General features: G+C 44.4%; 1 protein-coding gene across 4 annotated transcripts in view; it reads right to left on the reverse strand.

Annotated features, from left to right (window-relative positions):
* Window positions 1–19757, reverse strand: part of GRIA1 (glutamate ionotropic receptor AMPA type subunit 1) — a 304474-nt gene that overhangs the window by 144519 nt on the left and 140198 nt on the right. For 3 of the 4 annotated variants that reach the window (XM_047073496.1, XM_047073479.1, XM_047073488.1), the window contains exon 3: window positions 478–717. The exons of the other annotated variant lie outside the window; for it this stretch is intronic. In XM_047073496.1, coding sequence (XP_046929452.1) covers window positions 478–717 — 240 coding nt within the window. The remainder of the gene's footprint in view (window positions 1–477; window positions 718–19757) is intronic. 4 annotated transcript variants of the gene reach the window in all.

The following is a 19757-nucleotide window of genomic DNA, read 5'->3' on the forward strand; positions in this document are numbered from 1 at the left end:
GTTCATCTTATGATAGAGATGAGGGAATGAAGGCATAGAAAATTTTATCCCCAACTCATTCTGAATTTTAACCCAAACTGAGGCGGAGAGAGCTTGTGCAAAGACAAACAGTGGGAGAGGAGAGGACACAGAATTTAGATTCAGGTTTGTCTGACTCTAGAGTCTGTGCTCCTAACACCTACACCATAAGTCATGAGCCATTCAATGGAGGCCCTTGGGCTTTGAGCCTGGACTCAGGAGCCATGGAAGCTTGGCAAGCTGTAGAGTGACATGGTGTGTTAAGAGAATTACTCTCTCAAAGGATGTGTTTCCACACTGTGAGTTGGAAATTAGCCATGAGCAATCAGTCCACAGAAATAAAGAATTTCTGGATCATTCCTCCCTTGCTTTTCAATGAGGCAGGGAGGCATCATTCTCCTTCCTCTGGCAATTTTCTCTCCAATCTCAACAGTCTCCCTCCCCTAACCCTTGGCTTACCCCGGTCGGCATCATAAATGTAGACGAATTTCTGCCACTTGTAATGGTCGATGATGCTGATAAGAGCATCCTGCAGCTCAGGGCGTAGCTGAAGGACAAACTGATTGGAGGTGTCAACGGGGAAGCTCGGTGTGATGAAGCAGACGTGGAGGGCCCCACAGAAGGAGGTCAGCATGTTGACAGTTCTCCGTTCATAAAACCCAAAGATGGCGTAGACTCCTTTAGAGAACTGGGAACAGACTGGAGGAGGAGAAGAGAAGGATTAATAGAAGATGCTGCAAGGAAACTGGCAGATGGTTCCCGAACTAATCCATCCACTGGTTCATCCATCCCAACTCATCATCCTTCCATTCATCTATCATCTGGCCATTCACCCATCCAACCAATCTATCCATGCGTCCTTCCAACCTACCAGTCTGTCCAACTGCCTTCCCATGTTACATGTCTATGCATCCCACTCACCCAACCATCTGTTTAATCCACATGTCTATCAGTCTCACCCAATGTTTAGAAGGTCCCAATTCTATGCCAGACGTTGCCATGCTTATTAATGATAAATATACTAAACCATTTTCATATGTTCTCTCTTATGTTCTCTTCATATGTTCCCATTTTCATATGTCTCTTTATCTCTGCGATGATCTTCTTAATGTAGAAGAGAGATGACTGAATCATTTTTAAAAGGGAAAAACTAAGGCTCAGAAAGTTAGCGAACATGTCCAAGATGGCACATCTAGGCCATATCTGAGTTGGGTAGGTATCTTAACCCCCATCCAGTCATCTTTCTATGACACTGCCCATCATGTTAAGGCAAAGCATTAACAGTTGTTACAGAATCAAGGAGTTCTGCCAGCTTGCTGCAGATCCATGTTGAAGAAAACAAGTATTGATGTTCTCGGTTTACCCTTAGATTGCGGTATACATTTCTCTGCCAGTGTTCACTTTGTGTTTGTACATCCTGCTAGTTGACTTTTCAGACCCCCCCAGTGTATCAGACATAGTAACAGCTTAACTGTATGAACACCCCCATGGGAGCCATTTTGCAAGGACCCAGTCCTGGATTATGCTTTATTACACTGCTGGTTAGAAGATAAAGTTAAAAAACTAAAGTCATAGGGCCAAACCCCAGGTTGGTTAGCTACTAAACTCATTTTAATATGGGATACAGGATGAAGGTTTCATACTCTTCACCCCAGTTGGGTAGGCGACCAACCCTAAAGCTATCTCCCATGCTTGAAATTACCCTCCAAATATGGATGGTGAGGCAGATGAGTCATCCTCAATCACAGTAGTCGTATTTTAGGGTACCTTGCCGTCCTTTCACATATATTAGTCTATCTAGTTCTCATTATAACCCTGGGACTTTGGCATTATCAGTGCTTTTTTTTTTTTTTAAGATGAAAAGCTGATGCTCTTAGATCTGTTGTTCTCTTTAACACATCGTCTGCCTCCATGACCCCGCAGTACCTTGTATGTGGGGTCTCAAATTATGCTGTATAAGCATCGTCCAAATGTGTTCCATAAAACCTTATTCAACATATGCTCCTTAAAAAAGAAAAGGCATCTTTGGTCAAATAAACTTGGGAAATGGTGCTCACCTTGTCTGCATTTTGGAGGTGCAAGTTGCACTCTAGTTACATAAAAGATTGTGAGGGATCCTGTTCAACTTTAACCCAGATCTTGTCAAGTCTGTATGTCCCCAGGATCCTTTGTTGGTGAATACTTTTAACATGTTATTGAAGATCCTCTGGTCTATGCTGCACTAAAGAATGCAACTCGCCACCGGTACCCAGTTGCCTATTGTGAGTCTTAGTTCTTATTCAGTCCCTGGAGCTAATGGGCTTGAAAGTTCATCTCTTAAAGATTGCAACTGAACTGTATGAGTCATGTGTCTGATCCCCACTGAAAACCAGAATACTGTCTCCAGGAAACCGGGCAGGAACACATTAACATCTGCTTGCATACCTGCAGTTACTGGGCACTCAGTACCTCTCAAGGTGCCCAGTCCCTGACTGATGACTCTTTGAGACCAGAGGCTCATGGAATATCTTCTCTGAACCCATATTCCATGGCCCTCCCAGTATCTGAAGGGAGTTCTCATGGACTCTAGGCTTATGGCATTTGGTTTTCAGCAAATCCCTTCGCCCCTCCGAAGCAAGAGGTATCTTTTTAATTAACAAAACCCAAAACCAAATCAACACAAAACTAACAAAACACAATTTCCCTTCCTTGTGCAAAACCTCTCGTGAGTTTTGAGGTTTCCCATTGCACACAAGAAACATCTGACTGTAACTCAGAGCCTGAATAACTGGCCCCTCAGAACCTTCCTGCCTTATACCCCTCTCCCTGCTCCCTGCTCTAGCTGCACGGGCCTTGGTTCTATTCCTCGGGGCTCTGAGCTCACTCTGCCCTGGACTCAGCAGCAGCTGCTCCCTTCCTCTATCTGCAGGGCTCGGCCCGAGCTCTTTGCAAAGATCACTCCTTTTCTGCAGTTGCATTTCAGGTCAGATCTCACACCCCAGAATGGGCCTTCCTTCATCATCTGTTCTCAGTAGTGACCCTAGCCTCCCCACACCTGCCTATAAGTCTCTGTCACATCACCCTGCCTTATTTCAATCTTTCTTATTATTTGAAATCATTGCCTTTTTCTTTGCTTGTTTATAGTTGTGGCTGCTTGGGTCAATGTTAATCCCTGAAAACGGGGGTCTCGCTTGTGCCCCAGAGCCAGCAGAGTGCCTGGGACAGGGAAGGGCTTAATAAGTATTTGTTGAATGGAGGAAAGAATGAATGAATGACGGATGCTTGACGAGAGGGTCCACAGGACAGGGTATGAAGGGGAGCTGGGCCCGAACAGAGATGACTGTTGGCTCACTCTGGACCCTCCTGCCCCTGTAAAGTAGTTGTTTATTCTTTCCCACTCATACGATTTTCTCTTCCACCCTAATGAGGACAATCTATCTGTTCCCAGCAGACAATAGGTACTGTCTTTAAATATCTATTGTAATTGCCAGAATCAAGATTTCCATAAATATGGATTTCCCCACCAGGAAGCGTACATTGTGTATTATTCTCCCTATGTTAAATATAGATTTGTCAAAAAGCACAATCCATCTTACTGAGTGAAATGGATAGAGGGAGCACATAAACCCGTTAACATATTATAATATGCTCTGTATGGTATTTTTAGGATTTCTTCTCCCCCTGCTGCAATGAAATATTATCCTGTGGGATATAAATCTTATGTTCCAGATCTATTCCCTCGCGTCATCCACTTGGATTCACACCTTTAGTTGGGCCTCTGGGGCCCTCGTGGCTGGTGTTTCTTGCTAGAATTTAGAAGCAAAGAAGGAAATGGAGGTGCAAGAAATAGGAGTAGGAGCACACGATCAGATCCTTAGTTACACAAGAGGCTGGGAGTTTTCCCCCTCAAATTAATCTCCCGATTTTCCTTTTTCAAATTTATCTTTTCTTAAACTGAGTGCTTTATCCTCTAAGGCTAAGAGGGTACACTTACCCACTGCTCCCTAAAGCAGCTTGGCTTGGAGGTAGCCTGGCCTGGATTTACCTGACTGGACCTGGGCCTCAAAGCTGCTCAGCACCTGAACTTCAAGCTAGCTTCTCATCTTAGCCAAGCAGAAACAGCCACACAGAGAGAGAGAGAGAGACAGACAGAGAGAGACAGAGACAGAGACAGAGAGAGAGACAGAGAGAAAGATATAGAGACAGAGACAGAGAGTCAGAGACAGGCAGGGAGATGGAAAGAGAGAGAAAGACAGAGAGAGAGAGAAAGAGAGTGAAAGACAAAGATAGAGACAGAGAGAGAGAGAGAGACAGAGAGACAGATGAAAGAGATAGACAGAGAGAAAGAGATAGAGACAGCAAGTCAGAGACAGGCAGGGAGATGGAAAGAGAGAGAGAGAGAGAGATAGAAAGAGAGAGAGACAGAGAGGCACTCTGTAGGCCCAAGGCCTACAACAATGCAGTCAATGGCTAAATACTGTGAAATATAATTGGTAGTTGTAGGGCATTTCTTTGAATCTGTCATAGTAAATACTCAATCAGAAGAGAAAAAGTAGTCTTACAAGAAAAGTAGTAAACTAGATGCCGGAAGACCTGGAGGAGCCTCTTTTTGGTTTTATCATAACACATTACTCTTGTGACCTTGAGTAAATCCCACGTTTTCTCTGGGTTTCAGTTTTCCCATCTGTAAAATGATGGTTTGAACTCTGTCATATGTAACATCCCTTCAGGCTCCAATATCCTAGATGCTAGTCTAATTCGTTCAAATATGTTTACTGATTGACAAGACTTGAGCTATTTGCTGGCCAAACTTTTAGCAACCTCCAGTGTACTTTTCCAACCTCCAGAAGCAGTTAAAGGCTCTCAGTTCTTGGATTTGATTGCAACAAACCCCTAGCACTAAATCTAGTTGCATCCAGAGTCTTGAGTTCTATGCAGGATGCCATTTTAACCCGCTGTATGGGGGATAATCAGAAAGGGGGCTGGAGGTGGAGACGGTAAGTCAGGCACCACAGGCAGGAGGAAGAGATGGGAACATTCTGAAGCGGCATCAGAACTCCGCTGGTGTTGAATCAGAGCAGGCTGGACTCTGTGTGGAACCATCCACTCAAGACAGCAGTGGCGTGTAAAATGCCTGTGGTAGCAGTAATTAGGAGCCAGCACTTGAGCACCTACAAGGACATTCCCTTCCATTGGCTCCCTTCAGCCTATGAGGTAGGTTACAATTGGTAAAGTGAGGTCCAGGACTGGTGCAAGGCACGGCTGTGATCTCAACTCCACCAGTGGGGGCGTAGAGTTTGAGTTCTTTACCTCTGTGATATGCCTCCCTCTGTCCCCAGAAATTTGGGTAAAAAACAGTCTTGGTACCTGAGTCACCTTCAGTGTCTAGAAAATCCTCATTTAATGCTGCCTTTCTCTGATACCGCCTAAAGGTGCATTACTGCATTCAGGTCCATTGATATTAAAATAACACAAAAAATAACTGGGTGGTGTGTTTCATGGCAAAGCGTATATACACATATCTGTCCTTCTTCTGGTCGGCCCATCAGTCCATTCGCTTACCCATCTACCCCTCGACATCTAACGCCCACCGCTCATTGGGTACTGGAGGTGCGGTGGCACGCGAAGTAAGCCCTGACCTCAAGGACTGTCATCTGGGCAGCGGGACAGCCTGACAGCAAAGTAGGTGGATGGCTTCAGTATAAGTGCTGTGGCAGGGGTGATTTCGGGGTTCAGGAAGGGACGCCTGACTCCAGCCTTTGGGGACCACAAAGAAGGCTTCCAGGAGGACGGGACAGCGTTGACACTGACAGATAAGTGGGAATCAGCCCAGAGAGGGACTAGGGTGCAGCCGCACGCATATGAATTCTATCTGGGGATGAAAGGCGCAGCACCAGGAATATAGTCAATGGTATTGTAGCAGCGTTGGGTGGTGACAGATGGTAGCTGCACTTGCAGTGAGCACAGCATAACGTATAGAGAAGTTGAATCGCTGTGTTGCACACCTAAAAATAATATAACACTGTCACCTTTTTTCAAATTAAGGAAAGAATATATACATTTTAAAAATATTTCAGGTAGAAGAAGCAGCAACAGCAAAGACCCAGCAAAGAGAGAAGACACAGAGTGTTCAGGGAACGCGGCCAGGGTGTCAGGTTCCGCGGTCCCTGCCTCCAAGAGATTCAGCAGCAGAATGTGTGCGACAATCAGAGCGAGTAAAAAACGAGGCCAGGAATTCCCTCCTGGGGAGGTGGGAGGGCAGGACTGGCAAGGGCAGGAAAGCCCACACACAGCGCAGGCTGTCCAAATCCATCCTTGGTTCACTCAAACCTCTGATCATCATTCCTGGTTAAGGCACCATCCACTTAGTATCAATAAATCCCCCAGCCCTGGGCATTGCCCTGACAGCTCTCTCCCAGGGAGGGAACTCCTGTATCAGCAACTCCTTTTTATTGTCACTTCATTTAAGGCTTCTCACACCGGCATATCTCCTTGGCTCCTGGCTTCAGTCCCTGGAAATGTGGCAGCCTCATTGTAAATAGTGGATAATGAGGTGACAGGACAATTTCATTTTGGGGGAGGGAGACAGAAAGTAGATGCGGGGGTTGGGTGGGGGACCTTTAGATATTCATCCTCCTCCTTGAATATTTCTATCCTCATTGGTAGGAATGGCATTCCTGATCTGACTCTAACCTTGTGATATCAAAAGTGTTTTATTTCCGTCACTCAGAGGGCAGTAAGAATGCACTCCATCCCCTTATACAGTCTTGCATCCAAGATCTAATACTGACAGGCAACAAATTACCATAATTGATATAAATTGTCCCCATCCCTCTATACAACATCACAGTTATTAGGGATTCTGAGACATGTCCAGGGCTTCCCTCTTACTTACTAGATAAAACCTTATCATCCACTTGCTAAATTCAACAAATATTTATTGAGCACCAGAAACTAATATTCCCAGAAAATTGGGATACCATGTTGATACAAGACAGACATATTTTCTGCTTTCATAGAGCTTACAGAGGGGTTAGCAAAGTTTTTACATTAAGGGAAAGAAAGGATATTTTCAAAGAGTAAAAAGGGGCTCAAGCATAGAATAAAGGTTCATAACTGCTATTACGGCCAGTGTTTACTGAGCATTTACTACTGGCCAGGCATTGTACTAAGCACTTTGTGTCGATATCCAGGTAGAGGCACCAGTTTATCCAAGGGCAATAAGGTGAAAGAGAGGAGGAGACCTGAGAGAAACCCCAGGAAATCCAGTATGATTGGGGTAGGGATGTGGTACAGAGGTGGAGGAGGGTAGGGACCACATTGCCAAGGGCCTTTCCAGGACTGGAGAAGTTAAGTCTCTGTGTCACGTGTCAATGTTGCATTTTACTTTGGCTTTGGATTCATCTCAGATTCACAGGGACCTCTCTTCGTGCTGGCCCTGGAGCCCAGTTGGGACATGGCAACAAAAGGAGATGCAGAAGAGGGTCATCCTCCCCTGCTCAGATTTGTATATTTATTAGGAAACCTGAGTATTAATTACCAGGCACTGAAAGCCAATGATGTGTCACTGTATATGAGGGTGAGAATTAGGTAAATACTGGGCCCCCTGGTTCTGGAATTAGACCCATTTTGTGGCTGACACATGAAACCAGGAGCAGGTGACAGGACAAACAGACTGACTCTTCAGGTGTCCAATATGGTTGTGGAAAAGTAAATGCAAAGAAGCAAATCTGGGACCATGAACAGGCCCCTTCCCCAAAGAGTGGAGTTCACACTAAATTGGTGTTTCTCAAACTTTTTAAATTTAATTTTGGTAGAAGGCCTCTAATAAAACTTTAATACTCATTGGAGGTGTGTACTTCTACAGACGTGACTATTCTCTTCTTTCTCTCCATCTTTCTTGTATCTCTCTACCATCCACCCATCCAGTAAATGTTTATTGAACATGTAGTAGATGTTAGGCAGCAAGATGGGGCCAGGGATACAACACTGGATAAGAAGATAATACCCTGCTATCATGAAGCTTAGGTTCTAGAGAGCGGGGAGAAATGATATACAGTCAACAAGATTACTTTGGATACAATAAGTGTTATGAAGAAAATGAAATGGGATGTGAGAGCCTCTGGCAGGGCAACTTTAGAGAAGATGGTCAAGGAGACCCTCTCTGTGGCACACACACTGGAGCTGAGGGATGAACCATAAGAAGGAGACTTCCAGGCAAAGGGCAAGGGAAATGGTTTTGGGCAGAAGGAACAGAAAGTACAAAGGCTCTTAAAAGGCTCAGGAAAAGATGGGTGAGCTTGCAAAACAGAAAAGTGGCCAGTGTGGATGCAGTATGGGAGAAAGGAGGGAAGCAGTAGAGATGAGCATAGAGAAAAAACATCCTACAGCTTTGAGTAAACTTGACACTTCCCAACGATTATGGTACCTCATGTGTGATCTGGGTGCCTCTGGAGCTCCAGAACATCACCTTGGTCTGAGAAGTCAGTTCTAGCTGATCTTACCAGACATTTCAGTTCTAGCATCTCAAAGCTCAGGTCAGTGAAGGAGAGACACTGTGGAGGGTAAGGTGGTTCTGACTCTGTGGAACATGGGAAGGGCAACATCTTCTGACTTCGGTGTGATGGGACCTCAAACATGGACAATCAGTGAGTTCATTGGGCTCTAGTTGTAGATGCTGCTGTTCCTCAGATGTTTCTAGGCTTGCTTTAGGTTCTGGGACATTTGTTCATGTTCTTGCTCCAGCCTGAAAAGCCCTCCTGCCTCCTGCCTTTTTCCTCTCCAAATATTTTCCCTTCTTTAAAGGTTTAGCTCAAATGCCACCTCCTCCATGAAGTTCCTATCCCTCCCCATTCCTAACTATAGTCTAAAAGTCTCATTCTTTTAAATGTCCATAGAAACATTTGTGCCTCTTATCATTTTTTATCTATCACCCATGCTTCATTAGTTTAAGTTCTTTGATTCTAAGAAAAAAAAATCAAGACAGACTAATGTAATACAAAAAGAAGTTTACTGTAAGGATATGATGGGCCCACAGCTAAGAAAAAATACAAACCTGGGCATTAGAGAAGTTAGACACTATAGAAGTTTGGGAATTTGGGTTCTCATGGACAGTCTCTTCAGTTTTCACTACTGCTCTAGCCACTTGTGATAACTGATCCATTCAGTTCAAGCCTGGTCTTGCTCAGGGCCTGGATTATCCTTTGGTCAAGGGAAGGCAGAACAACTAACTATCTTACTAAGATGGCAGCCAAAAGGAAATGAAGGTGCTGTGAACAGAGAGGAAGCGGATGGTGGGCACATCAAACCAACAGATGTCTATTAACTTTCTCTTTGCCAGTATTTTATAAGTCAAAGTCCACGACCACATTAAGAGCTCCATAAATGTCACATACATCTAAATACCAAGGTTAAGTAAGGAGCTGAATGAAATTTAGTCATTGTTACCTGTCTCCTCTGGGTTAGATACTGTGGAATAGAGTGGCAAATAAGACAGATGATATCTCTGCCCTCACAAAGCTTATATTATTCTTTATAATCCCAAGACGGTATCACACAATGACTACACAGTATTTTTGTTGTATAAGTAAATGAAAGAATGAGTCAATGTGAATCATTTACCTATATTAATCAATTGATACTATTCTTGACAGTTGTTGTCATCTTGCATCCAAGTCTTTACTTGCATTGGTTTGTGCTCATTATTTTTCTTTTATATTACCAACTGACTTTGTATCTTTTCACTCACAATGGAGGTGTAAGTTCTCTTGAAGCTGGAGGCCCTCCAGCTTCATCATTTTGATTGATATATACAATAAGCAGTGCCCTCCACAGAGTTGAGTAGGGAATAAACATAAATGCTTGGTGATGTGACTTGTCTCACAGTCCTCTAAATTAGGTTGACCATCTAGCAACCATGAGCTTGTAGGATACACAACACCCCGCTCCGCTGACACACTTCAGCCCACTGAACTCCATCACTCCCTGTTACCTTAAGCCAAAAGAGAATGGGAGCTGTACTCTTAGGCTGGCATCCAGAACCAAGCTTACCTTAATGCATTCCACCCACAACATGCAGTCTCCTTAGCCAGTGCTCCCTAGACAAGAAGGTTTACAACCCATTACATAACTCAACCCTTAGGACATCAAACTGATTAAAAATAAGGGCAATTTCATCCTGCAAAGCAAACTACTTAGCATTACTATGTACCCAGGTAGTATTATGGGAAAAGGATCTTTCAGAGTATTTCCTATAATGGCATATGTGTTTGTGTGTGTGCGTGTGCGCGCGTGTTTATGTGTGTGTATGTGTGTGTGTTCTCTTCCCTGACCCATCACTTGGTCCAAGAACAATCACAGGATCATAGATTATTAGTGCTAAAAAGGTAACTGGTCCTGAGGGCCTTTTGACCTTAGAGAAAAGCCTCCCAATAGATAGCTCTGTGACGAACTCCAGTTTAGAGTCTTTTTAATTTGCATGTACTTAGACTATGCAAAACCTGGTATCAAGGGCATCACTACTCACAAGGTAGACCCTCTAACCTCACATAATGTCAGCATACCGGAACTTCCCACTACCTGTTTATCCTGGATGGCTGGCACTACTTGGGAAAACGCTGTTCTTCTTCTGATTATTAGAGTTGAGTATTTGCTACCTCTACTGAATGTTTAGTTTGTGCCCAATTCTGTTCTAAGCACTTCACCTGCATTTTATCATTCGCTCCTCACAGTAATTTTTTTTCCCTATTTCATGCATGAGGAGGTTGAAGTTCAGGAGATTAATTAATCTTCCACACATCATGCATGTGGTGACAGAGCTGGGATATGAATCCAGGTCTGTTCCACTCCATGGCCTGTGCCTTGAGCTATGTTATTCTGTCCCTTGAAATTCTGGTACCACAAACCAGAGCTTCCATTCCCTGGGTAATACTACCGGCCGATACCGAGCACTTGCTGTATATGCCAGGTCTTATGCTAAGTGCTTTATATGAATTACTCATTTACTACTAATCTGGTAGTATGGAGTCGGGATATGGTTATCCTCCCATTTTATGGAGAGGAGAATGAGGCTAAGCAACTTGTCCAAGGTCAAAGTAAGTAGAAGATTCAGAATCCAAACACGGGTATTCCAATTTCAGGGCCATTGCTGTGGCCCTCTCTGCCAGGTATCAGCAACCTTTTTCTGCAAAGAGCCAAAGAGTAGATATCTCAGGCTTTGTGGGCTATGCGGTCTCTGCTGCAACTAGTCCCTGCTAGAAGCAGCCAAAGACAAAAGGTAAATAGGTGAGTGTGGAATTTTATTACACTACGAAACCTTATTTCTAAATACAGGCAATGGGCTAGATTGGGCCTGTGGGTTGTAGTCCTACTCTATGTAGGAGTGCCAGCTCCTGCTCTGCTGTTCTGCTACTGGATAGCTCATAGGACGGGACGCTGGCAAAATCTGGGGAGAGATGATAATAACTCGCAGCGTATTGTATGACTCTTAAATCTCTCACATCCATTTTCTCTTGTGAATACCCAGTAAGGTAAGGAGGGCAGGAATGATGACCCTTGAGCCCATGTACGAACAAGGAGCCAAGGATCATGCAGCTGAGGAATGACAGAAACAGGTGACAGCCCACCTTTCTTTTTCACCTCTTGTGGCTCTTCTGTGGTGACTGTGGTTAGTCACACTGTCGGGAGGGCAGGCAAAAGGAACCCTCTCAGTCAACTGATGATGTCCCCATTTGACTGAAGGCCAGTGTTTGCTGACTTCCGTGCAAGAGCCAGTGGGGCCTCCCAGCACACAGACAGCCTCCAACTGAAGTGTCAACACACAGACAGCAATATGGCAAGTAGAGCTCTAGGCTTCCTCTCCTATGCACTGGCCAGCTTTGGGCTAGAGAAGGCTGAAACGCTGCCTTACAGCCACAGACTACACTGAGGTGGGGAGACCCCAACCCTGAGAGGGCAGGCACTTTGAGGGGTTTATTTTCAAAAGTGGGTGTGTACCAGAGGGCTCACGACATTGTGTCTGGACCCTGCAAGGCCAAGGCTCGGCTGCATGTGGGAGCTGAGTCAGGATTGCTGGGTGAGGGGCTGCGGTGAGGGCTCTGTTTGGACAAAGTTAGGATTGCATTCGAAGATAAGGTCAAGCCGGGCTTATTCTCGGGTTGGGTTCCAGGGCTAAGGAGAAGGTTGCAGTCCAGGGCTGGGGAGAGAGTGCCTCATCTGTGGCTAGGAGGTGGGGTTCACTGAAGAGTCCAGGTAGGAACTATATGCGCTTAGCTCTGCCTCTGGGCAGCCTCTGGGAACTAGCACGCTAAACAGCCAGAGCAGATTGAATAAAAGCAAGGATCCTGACAAAAGGGAAGGGGTTGTGGGAGAGATTAACATCATAGCTTCCTCTGCCTTTGGCCCACTCATCACTCCATACCTCCTCTCCCCCCATCATATGCAACTTCTGCTGGTTTATGAATGAACCATGACTGCAAGGCAGACCAGATAAATCATTTATGAGGTGAAGCCAGACTCTCCCTTTGGCTATCTTGATTCTGTGTCCTAGGTGAGGAGTAGAAAAAAAGTATTTTGCTTCTTATTTGCTATTCTTTTCCTATGAAAATCATGCATATAAATGGGTTTATTTAAACCAAGCGGCAAGCCTACAGTGCAGCACACACCCATGAACCTGACTGGCACCCATCAATCAAGGCAAGGTTTCACCAGAATCTGCAGATGACAGCCCAAGGGTGCCCTAAAATCAGTGAAATTCATTTTCCAGCAAGGGTGTATCCACTGAGAAGGCAAATGGACAAGAATGAAGGATACAATGAGGCTACAGAAGACAAGCGGTTCCAGATCTCAAAACGATATGACAGCACCAGAAACCAACTTCCACCTTGTCTGATGTCTGACTTTACTCCTGACCTCTGCCCTTGGCTGATTTCTTGAGCTGAACACTAAGAAACTGGAGAGTTGGATAGAGAAAAGCTAAATCTTTCTTCCTTTGCTTCTGTTCTTCTAATGCATGGTCTCAACAAAGCGTACTGAGACCTCATTTAAAACAAATGCTCAACCAATAATAGAATGTTGCTATGAACATGAACTTGCCTTTCCTTTCCAACAGGGATGTGAAAAACCATCAAGAGTCTACCCAAGAGGGCACTTGAAATTTCAGGCTGCGAGCTCGGCCCCCTGTTATCTATCCTGCCTCTGCTCCCAGGCCGTGCTCCTCCTGCCTCAGTTTCACACTGGTCTTTCTGTTACTTTTCAAGACAGTCCAAACTTTCCTGCCTTGGGGCTTTTGCACATGCTGTTCTCCCGTGGGAAGCTCTTCCACCCTCTTTAAATGCCTGGCTCCTCACTCCTCAGGCCTCTGCTTTCGTGTTCTCTCTTCAGAGAGTCCTTCTCCAAAGGATACAGCCTGCTTTTTTGTTCTCTACTGCAGTGCCTTATTTCCATCACAGCTTATCTCTGTCTTTAATTATTCTGTTTAAGTTTTTATTTGTGTCATTTCATTTCCCCCAATAGGGCAGGGATTATGACTATTTTATCTACCACTACAGTCCTAGCATCTACACAGTGCCTGGCACATGGAAGGCATGGAAACATGTTTGATGAATGGAATGAATGAATGAATGAATGAATGATTTGTTGAACAAGCTGCTGGTTCTCTATATGACCTGAGGCAAATTATTTCCCCTCTTTGGAGTTCATTTCCTCGTTTGTAAGGAAGTGAGATTCAATTAGCTCTAACAATCTTCCACCTCTGCAAGTACAAAGTTTCTTACTTATTTTCCAGGTGGGAGAGGTGGGGCACGAAAGCATGCTGTCCAGCCTAGGGACTGGAACTCAGGTCTCCTAGACAATTTCCACCAACTGAGACTCTTTAACAAAAGCCCAGCTGCTTCTCTGCAGAGACACTCACCCCCCACTCCAGATATTTAGTTCCCTTTGTACCAAAATTTGAATCACTTTGTAAGGTTTCTCAAAACACAGGATGAAACAGCTGCTGCCAAAAAACAGTACAGGCTGCTTGAATTCTGGAAGAAATGCTGAGAATAAAAGCATTTCTGTTTCTCACTATCCTGGGGTGTTCTCTTTGTCTGTCCCCACTAAAATGAAGAGCTCTAGGAGGTGGTGTGGGGGGGGGAAAGGCTGAGATTCAAGCTAATCCTTGGGAAAACAGTAAGCAAGGAAGGAAAGAGGAGAAGGCATGGGTACACATATGTGGAACCAGTGTGAGCAGCTGAGGAAAGCATGACTATGAAGCTAACAGACTAGCTTTCCTGCTTTGGCCTTACGCACCTGCACAACTCCACGGGGGAGAGCCTCATTGGCCCTGATTCAGTCCCCTGCCTCATTTCCTAATAGTCCACTGAACACTGGAGACCCAAACACACTGTGGAACGCAGCAAACCATTTCTTTCCAGGTCTCTTCCTCCCACATTCCTCAGACATGCCCCTCCACACCTGGAAAACTTGTATACATCCTTCAAGACCCCACTGAGATGTTGACTCCAGTGGGCAGCCTTCTAGCCATTCCAGAAAAAAAAAATTACTTTCTGCTCTGAGTTTTTAATGCACTTTCTTAGTACTTATATTGATAGTCTGTAATTTAACATTTTCATGTCTGTCTTCTTCACAAGACTGTGAGCTTATTTATGGCAGGGTTGAGCTTATTTAAGGGCTGGGTCGACTTTGTTTTGCAAAGACCAGCCCAGCCCTGGTCTTGTTACAGTAGATGCTCTGTAACTGTTGGTTTGCTCACCTGTGAAATGAGGGCAATGATACCTGCCTTACCTTCTGTGAAAGTTCTAAATTCACTATGAATTGTACTATACAGGTAAGCCATCATTTTATCCTAATTACACAACCAGAAAAGAAGTAGACTGGACAGGATATTATTATTCCCTTTAGTCAAATGAATTTCCAAGGGTTTGGAGGTTTGCTCTGAGTAGCACAGCCAGTAAATATCAAACTAGAAAAAGAAAACCACGTTGCTTGAATTGCGGTAGGACTTTATTTTTTATTTTTATTATTTTTATTTTTTACCTCATCAGATCACAAATGTCTCTCAAAAGTTAGCTGTGAGTTTGGTCACACTGATTGGCTGACTAAAGAAAACATGATGTAAGTCCTTCCAGAGATATCCCAAGTGAATATCTCCCACTTTCTGTCCCTGCTACCACCTTGGCAAACGCCTCTGTCACTGTTCATCATGCCTACTTATTACACTTTATCACTTCCTTCATCAGTTTTCTTTATCCTTGCCTCCACCTTGCCCACTTCTTTTTCCCCACCCTCATCCATTCCTCACAAAGCAGCTAGAATGTTCTTTTGAAAATGGAAATCAGATCTTATCCTAACACCATGGCTCTGAGCCCTTCTGAGGTTTCTCATCATGCTTTGAATAAAGTCTGAACTCCTTTGCATGACCTCTAAGGGTCTGTTGTTGTCGGGGTCCTGCTGACCTAAACAGCTTCTTTCTTTGTATCCCTGTCCCTCCTCGACTGCTTCAGCTCCTAGGACACAGCAAGGCCTCCATCATGCTGCACGCACTAGCTAGGACTTTCTCTCCCATGCCCACTCAGCCAGTCTTTCAGGGACGGCCCTAAGTAGGTTACCCACTGTTCTCTGTCACAGCATTTGATTTGTCTCCTTCACAGCACTTTACTCAAGTTGTAATTACGGTAGAAGCCCTTTTATCTGATGCAATGGGGGCTGAAATTAGATTATTTGTGAAAGATGATCAAAAAGGAGAATCACAAAAAATGATTCATAGCAGGTATTTTCTTTTAGCTTAAAACGGCTAAGTGCCCATGTATTTATCAATCTTTTGATACAGTGGGAACTTGAAGACATTTATGAAATAAATGTAAGTGCAGAATTTGTTTTTCCCCCAACTTTTCTAGTTGTCTCGCCTACACCTAACATGACAATGTTTTTAGTGATTCATCTTTGAGACTTTCAAAGGTATTTAACTTAGTTTCCAAAGAAATAAAACAACTTTGTCTTGCACTCGTATTTCACCAGTTTACATACTTTTCAGTTACAATGCCCCAATATAATAAAAACACAGAAGTATAACTAGGCTTGGAAACAACAGAAATGATTCCTAGCATATTTCCAACAAAGCTGACATGGACAGAACTAGATGGGCTGATCGGAGATGCGGCTATGGGCCAGAAGCTTCCAGGAGTGTCAGCACAGTTGTTTACTGAGAAAATGGGGCATGCAGGTCAAGCCAAAGAGATGGTTATGAGAGATTTCACTGCATCTAATTGATGGTTGGCTTGTTAATGATCTGTTCCTCTTAATTTAAGGCTGTACGTTTTGAGGGCAGGACCTCTTTCTCCTTTTCTCAGCCCGCTGACCCACTGCATAGCATTGAGAAGTATAACGAGTGCCAAGTAAATGAATCGCTAAGTGAATGTGATGTGCTTTGAACTGCTGAGGTTCAGAGCTAACGGCTAAGAAAGAATTCTTGAGACATCTTTGGTACAAGAAGGTGTCTTATTAAAGCATGGGGACATGACCTGTGGGCAGAAAGAGCTGCACTGGGATTGTGATGGGTGACTGATTATAAACCTTCAGGTTGGGAGGGGGTTAGGGATAGCATTAAGTCTCTAAGATATTTCGGAAACAAGGTTTCCAGGACCTTGTAGGGCTAGCTGCTGTTAGGAAAAGGTTATTTATTACTACTTAATAAACATTCAGCCTTCAGATGTATATCAGGGGTCATAAGCTTGGAAAACGATTGCCAACATATATCTTGGGTCAGCAGGGATTGAGATGAAGGAAGTTTTCAAAATGAACAACTCAGGAAACTACAGATGCTGGCAAGGATGTGGAGAGATGGGAACTCTCTTGCACTGCTGGTGGGAATGCAAACTGGTGCAGCCGCTCTGGAAAACAGTATGGAGGTTCCTCAAAAAATTAAAAATAAACTACCCTATGACCCAGCAATAGCACTACTAGGGATACAGGAGTGCTGATGCATAGGGGCACATGTACCCCAATGTTTAAAGCAGTGCTTTCAACAATAGCCAAATTATAGAAGGGATTTTGATATGTTCAAGTAGACATATAGGATCCTGGGGGTTTGGGATAAAATTGCCTTTTGCCCTTAGCAAAGTGTCATCATCAAGGCAGCTGAGTTCCAAGAAGAATGTCCCTCTGCCTGTTTCAAGAACTTGTCAATGGGCTGTAGACAGTAAGGAAATTTAAATTTTCATTTGCCTTTGTTCCCCACATAAAATGGACTATCCCTCCCTCAAGTGAGGACTTTGGTTTCCTCAGCTGTAAGAGGATAGGCATGAGTTATACAAGCATGATCCAAGCAGATCCAAATTCTGCTCCCACTAATCACATTACCAATAACCATTTCTATATTTCAAATTCTGGTTTCCTCCATACATTCTACGTATACCTTAGAGCATTACATTACCGACCTCCCTCACACCCACACAGGCCATACAACCACCACCACTGCCACACTACCACCTGCCCTCCCAGCTGGGGCCATCTGTTGCTTTAGCATGACCCCCTTCCCCAGTGCCTCCTCTGAGACAGGTAAGCAGGTGGCAAGGCCAGTTATGGGCCGTGGTGCTAGGTCCATGGAACCCCTGCTGGGTTTGTGTCTTTGGGATGTTATGACACCTAAAGCTGCCTTGAGTATGAGTACAAAGGGCCTCCTTTTTGTAGATCTGAGGTGGGAAGCTTGGATCTGCCTTATTTGAGACATTGGGAAAAATCCGCCCCTGCCATCCATACTGCCTTGGGTTGGTCTTTTCTGGTCCCCACAGTGCTGAGATCCAGAGAGCTGAGATCAGGTGAGCACCTTGAGGGAAGAAGTTTCCATGGGTCTTCCAGCTACATATTTCCCTCTTATATCTAAAGAAAGAGAGGGGCTGTTTAGGGTTTGGGGATTCTGGTTACTAGCATAATAATAGTGGCAACAAATGGTGATGATGATGATGGTGATGATGATGATGATGATGGTGATGATGGTGATGATGATGATAGTTTCTAATATTACTGATAGCAGCTTGCATATATTGGGCCCTGTGAAGCTAGCAAATAGAAAACATTTTACATTCATTAACTCTTTTAATCTCTGTAGCAACCCTAGAGGGTAAATGCTATTATTATTATTTTTTTTTTTTTAAGAAGGACTGAGGGAGGTGGGCATCGTAGAGCCAATAATGGCAGAGCTAGAATTCAACTCTAATGTATATCTGATTCCACAAAGTGAGTTCTTACTATTATGCTAAATAACCTTTTCACATATCTAACACCATGACATTCGCTGAGTGATTCATTTGCTGATTCAACATATCATATGTGATCCATTTTGGGGAATGTAAGAAGAAGGCACGTAGGAAATGTCTGTGATGAGTGACATTGTAGAGAACTGATAAAAACGAGGAGACTCTAAGAGCTTCCTTTTCCTGCTCTCCTGAGACCAAGGATGTAAACACTTTTAATCTCATATAACAGCTCTGGCTATTTGGTGCTGGTGATTAGGTTGAAGGGGATTCTGAAGCCGTATCTGGGCTCCAGGGGATGCAGTGCTAGGACATGGGGGCGCTGTCTGCCCTGTTCTCTCTCTGGAGAATGAGCTGCCCTTTCCTCTGAATGTATAGAACATGCTATACGTCGACTGCAGAACTTACTTCATTTTCTCTTGTACAAGACTTTACTAGTGGTTCATGAGTCCGTCTCCTCATCACATTAAAATGTCCAATTTAAAAGCAGGGGCCTCGGTTCTTATTTTCCCCATAATGTATCACATATGAGGCCGGGCTGTCATATCCTAGCATGGTATCCCATGCAGCCCAGATGCGGCTTCAGCATCCTCCTCAAACTAGTCACCAGCACCAAACAGTCCGAGCTGTTATGTGAGATTAAAAGTATTTACATCCTCGGTGTCAGGACAGCAGGAGAAGGAAGGCCTTACTTAGAGTCTCCTCATTTTTATCAACTCTACAGCATTGGTCATCACAGACATTTCCTACCTGCCTCCTCATTTTAAAAATGCTGAGGCAGTTTAAAGTGTTTTCTATCTTCTCACTTCACTGGCTGTCAGCTGGGGTCCAAGAGGTGAAGGCCCCAAGTCAGTATATCATGCTGTAATGGGCATCCTGAGAAAGCCCTGTGGGAGCATGGACCTCCAGGAGGGCTGCTGCTTCGAGCTTTACCCAAAGCCAGGAGGGAAGTGGAGGGAGGAAAAGGGAGGGAAGGAAACACATCTTTGCCCTCTTCAGGGCCTAAGTCTGCAGAGCAAAGGCACAAAGGTCATGGAAAGCCATCCAGGGTACACTGGCCTGTCTTTGGCCCCCAGCTTGGGGTCTAGTGCACCGGCCTACCCTTCCTGTCTCTGTGTGGAAACTTGCCCAGCCTCATCCTATCTCTGGGCCTTGAGGTTCTTCTTGGTAAAACCTAAGATTTGGTGGCAGTTCCCTACGATTCCAATATTCTGTGATGATTCCCAGCCACAAAGTAATGAATGGGAGACAGAGCAAATCTGGGCAGTTGACGAGGCAAGGACTCTGCTCAAGAAGCTGACCATGGTCATGAACTTGTGCATTTGCTCCTAGATAGGAAAGTACTATAGGGAGTGCCCTGTCCAGTGCAGAACTGTACTGCAGGAAGAAGAAACTAGAAAACAAAACCCAATAATTTGGGCCACTGTATGGACAAGTAAACCAGAACAACATGAAACGAAAAAGCAGAACTGACTCAAGAGAAGGCTGGGGTACTGGCTCTGTAAGGAT

This window comes from Lynx rufus, unplaced genomic scaffold (genome assembly GCF_022079265.1).
Source record: "Lynx rufus isolate CCGP_SWC_20201006 ecotype Redwood Valley unplaced genomic scaffold, mLynRuf1.p SCAF_1, whole genome shotgun sequence".
Lineage (NCBI taxonomy): Eukaryota > Metazoa > Chordata > Mammalia > Carnivora > Felidae > Lynx > Lynx rufus.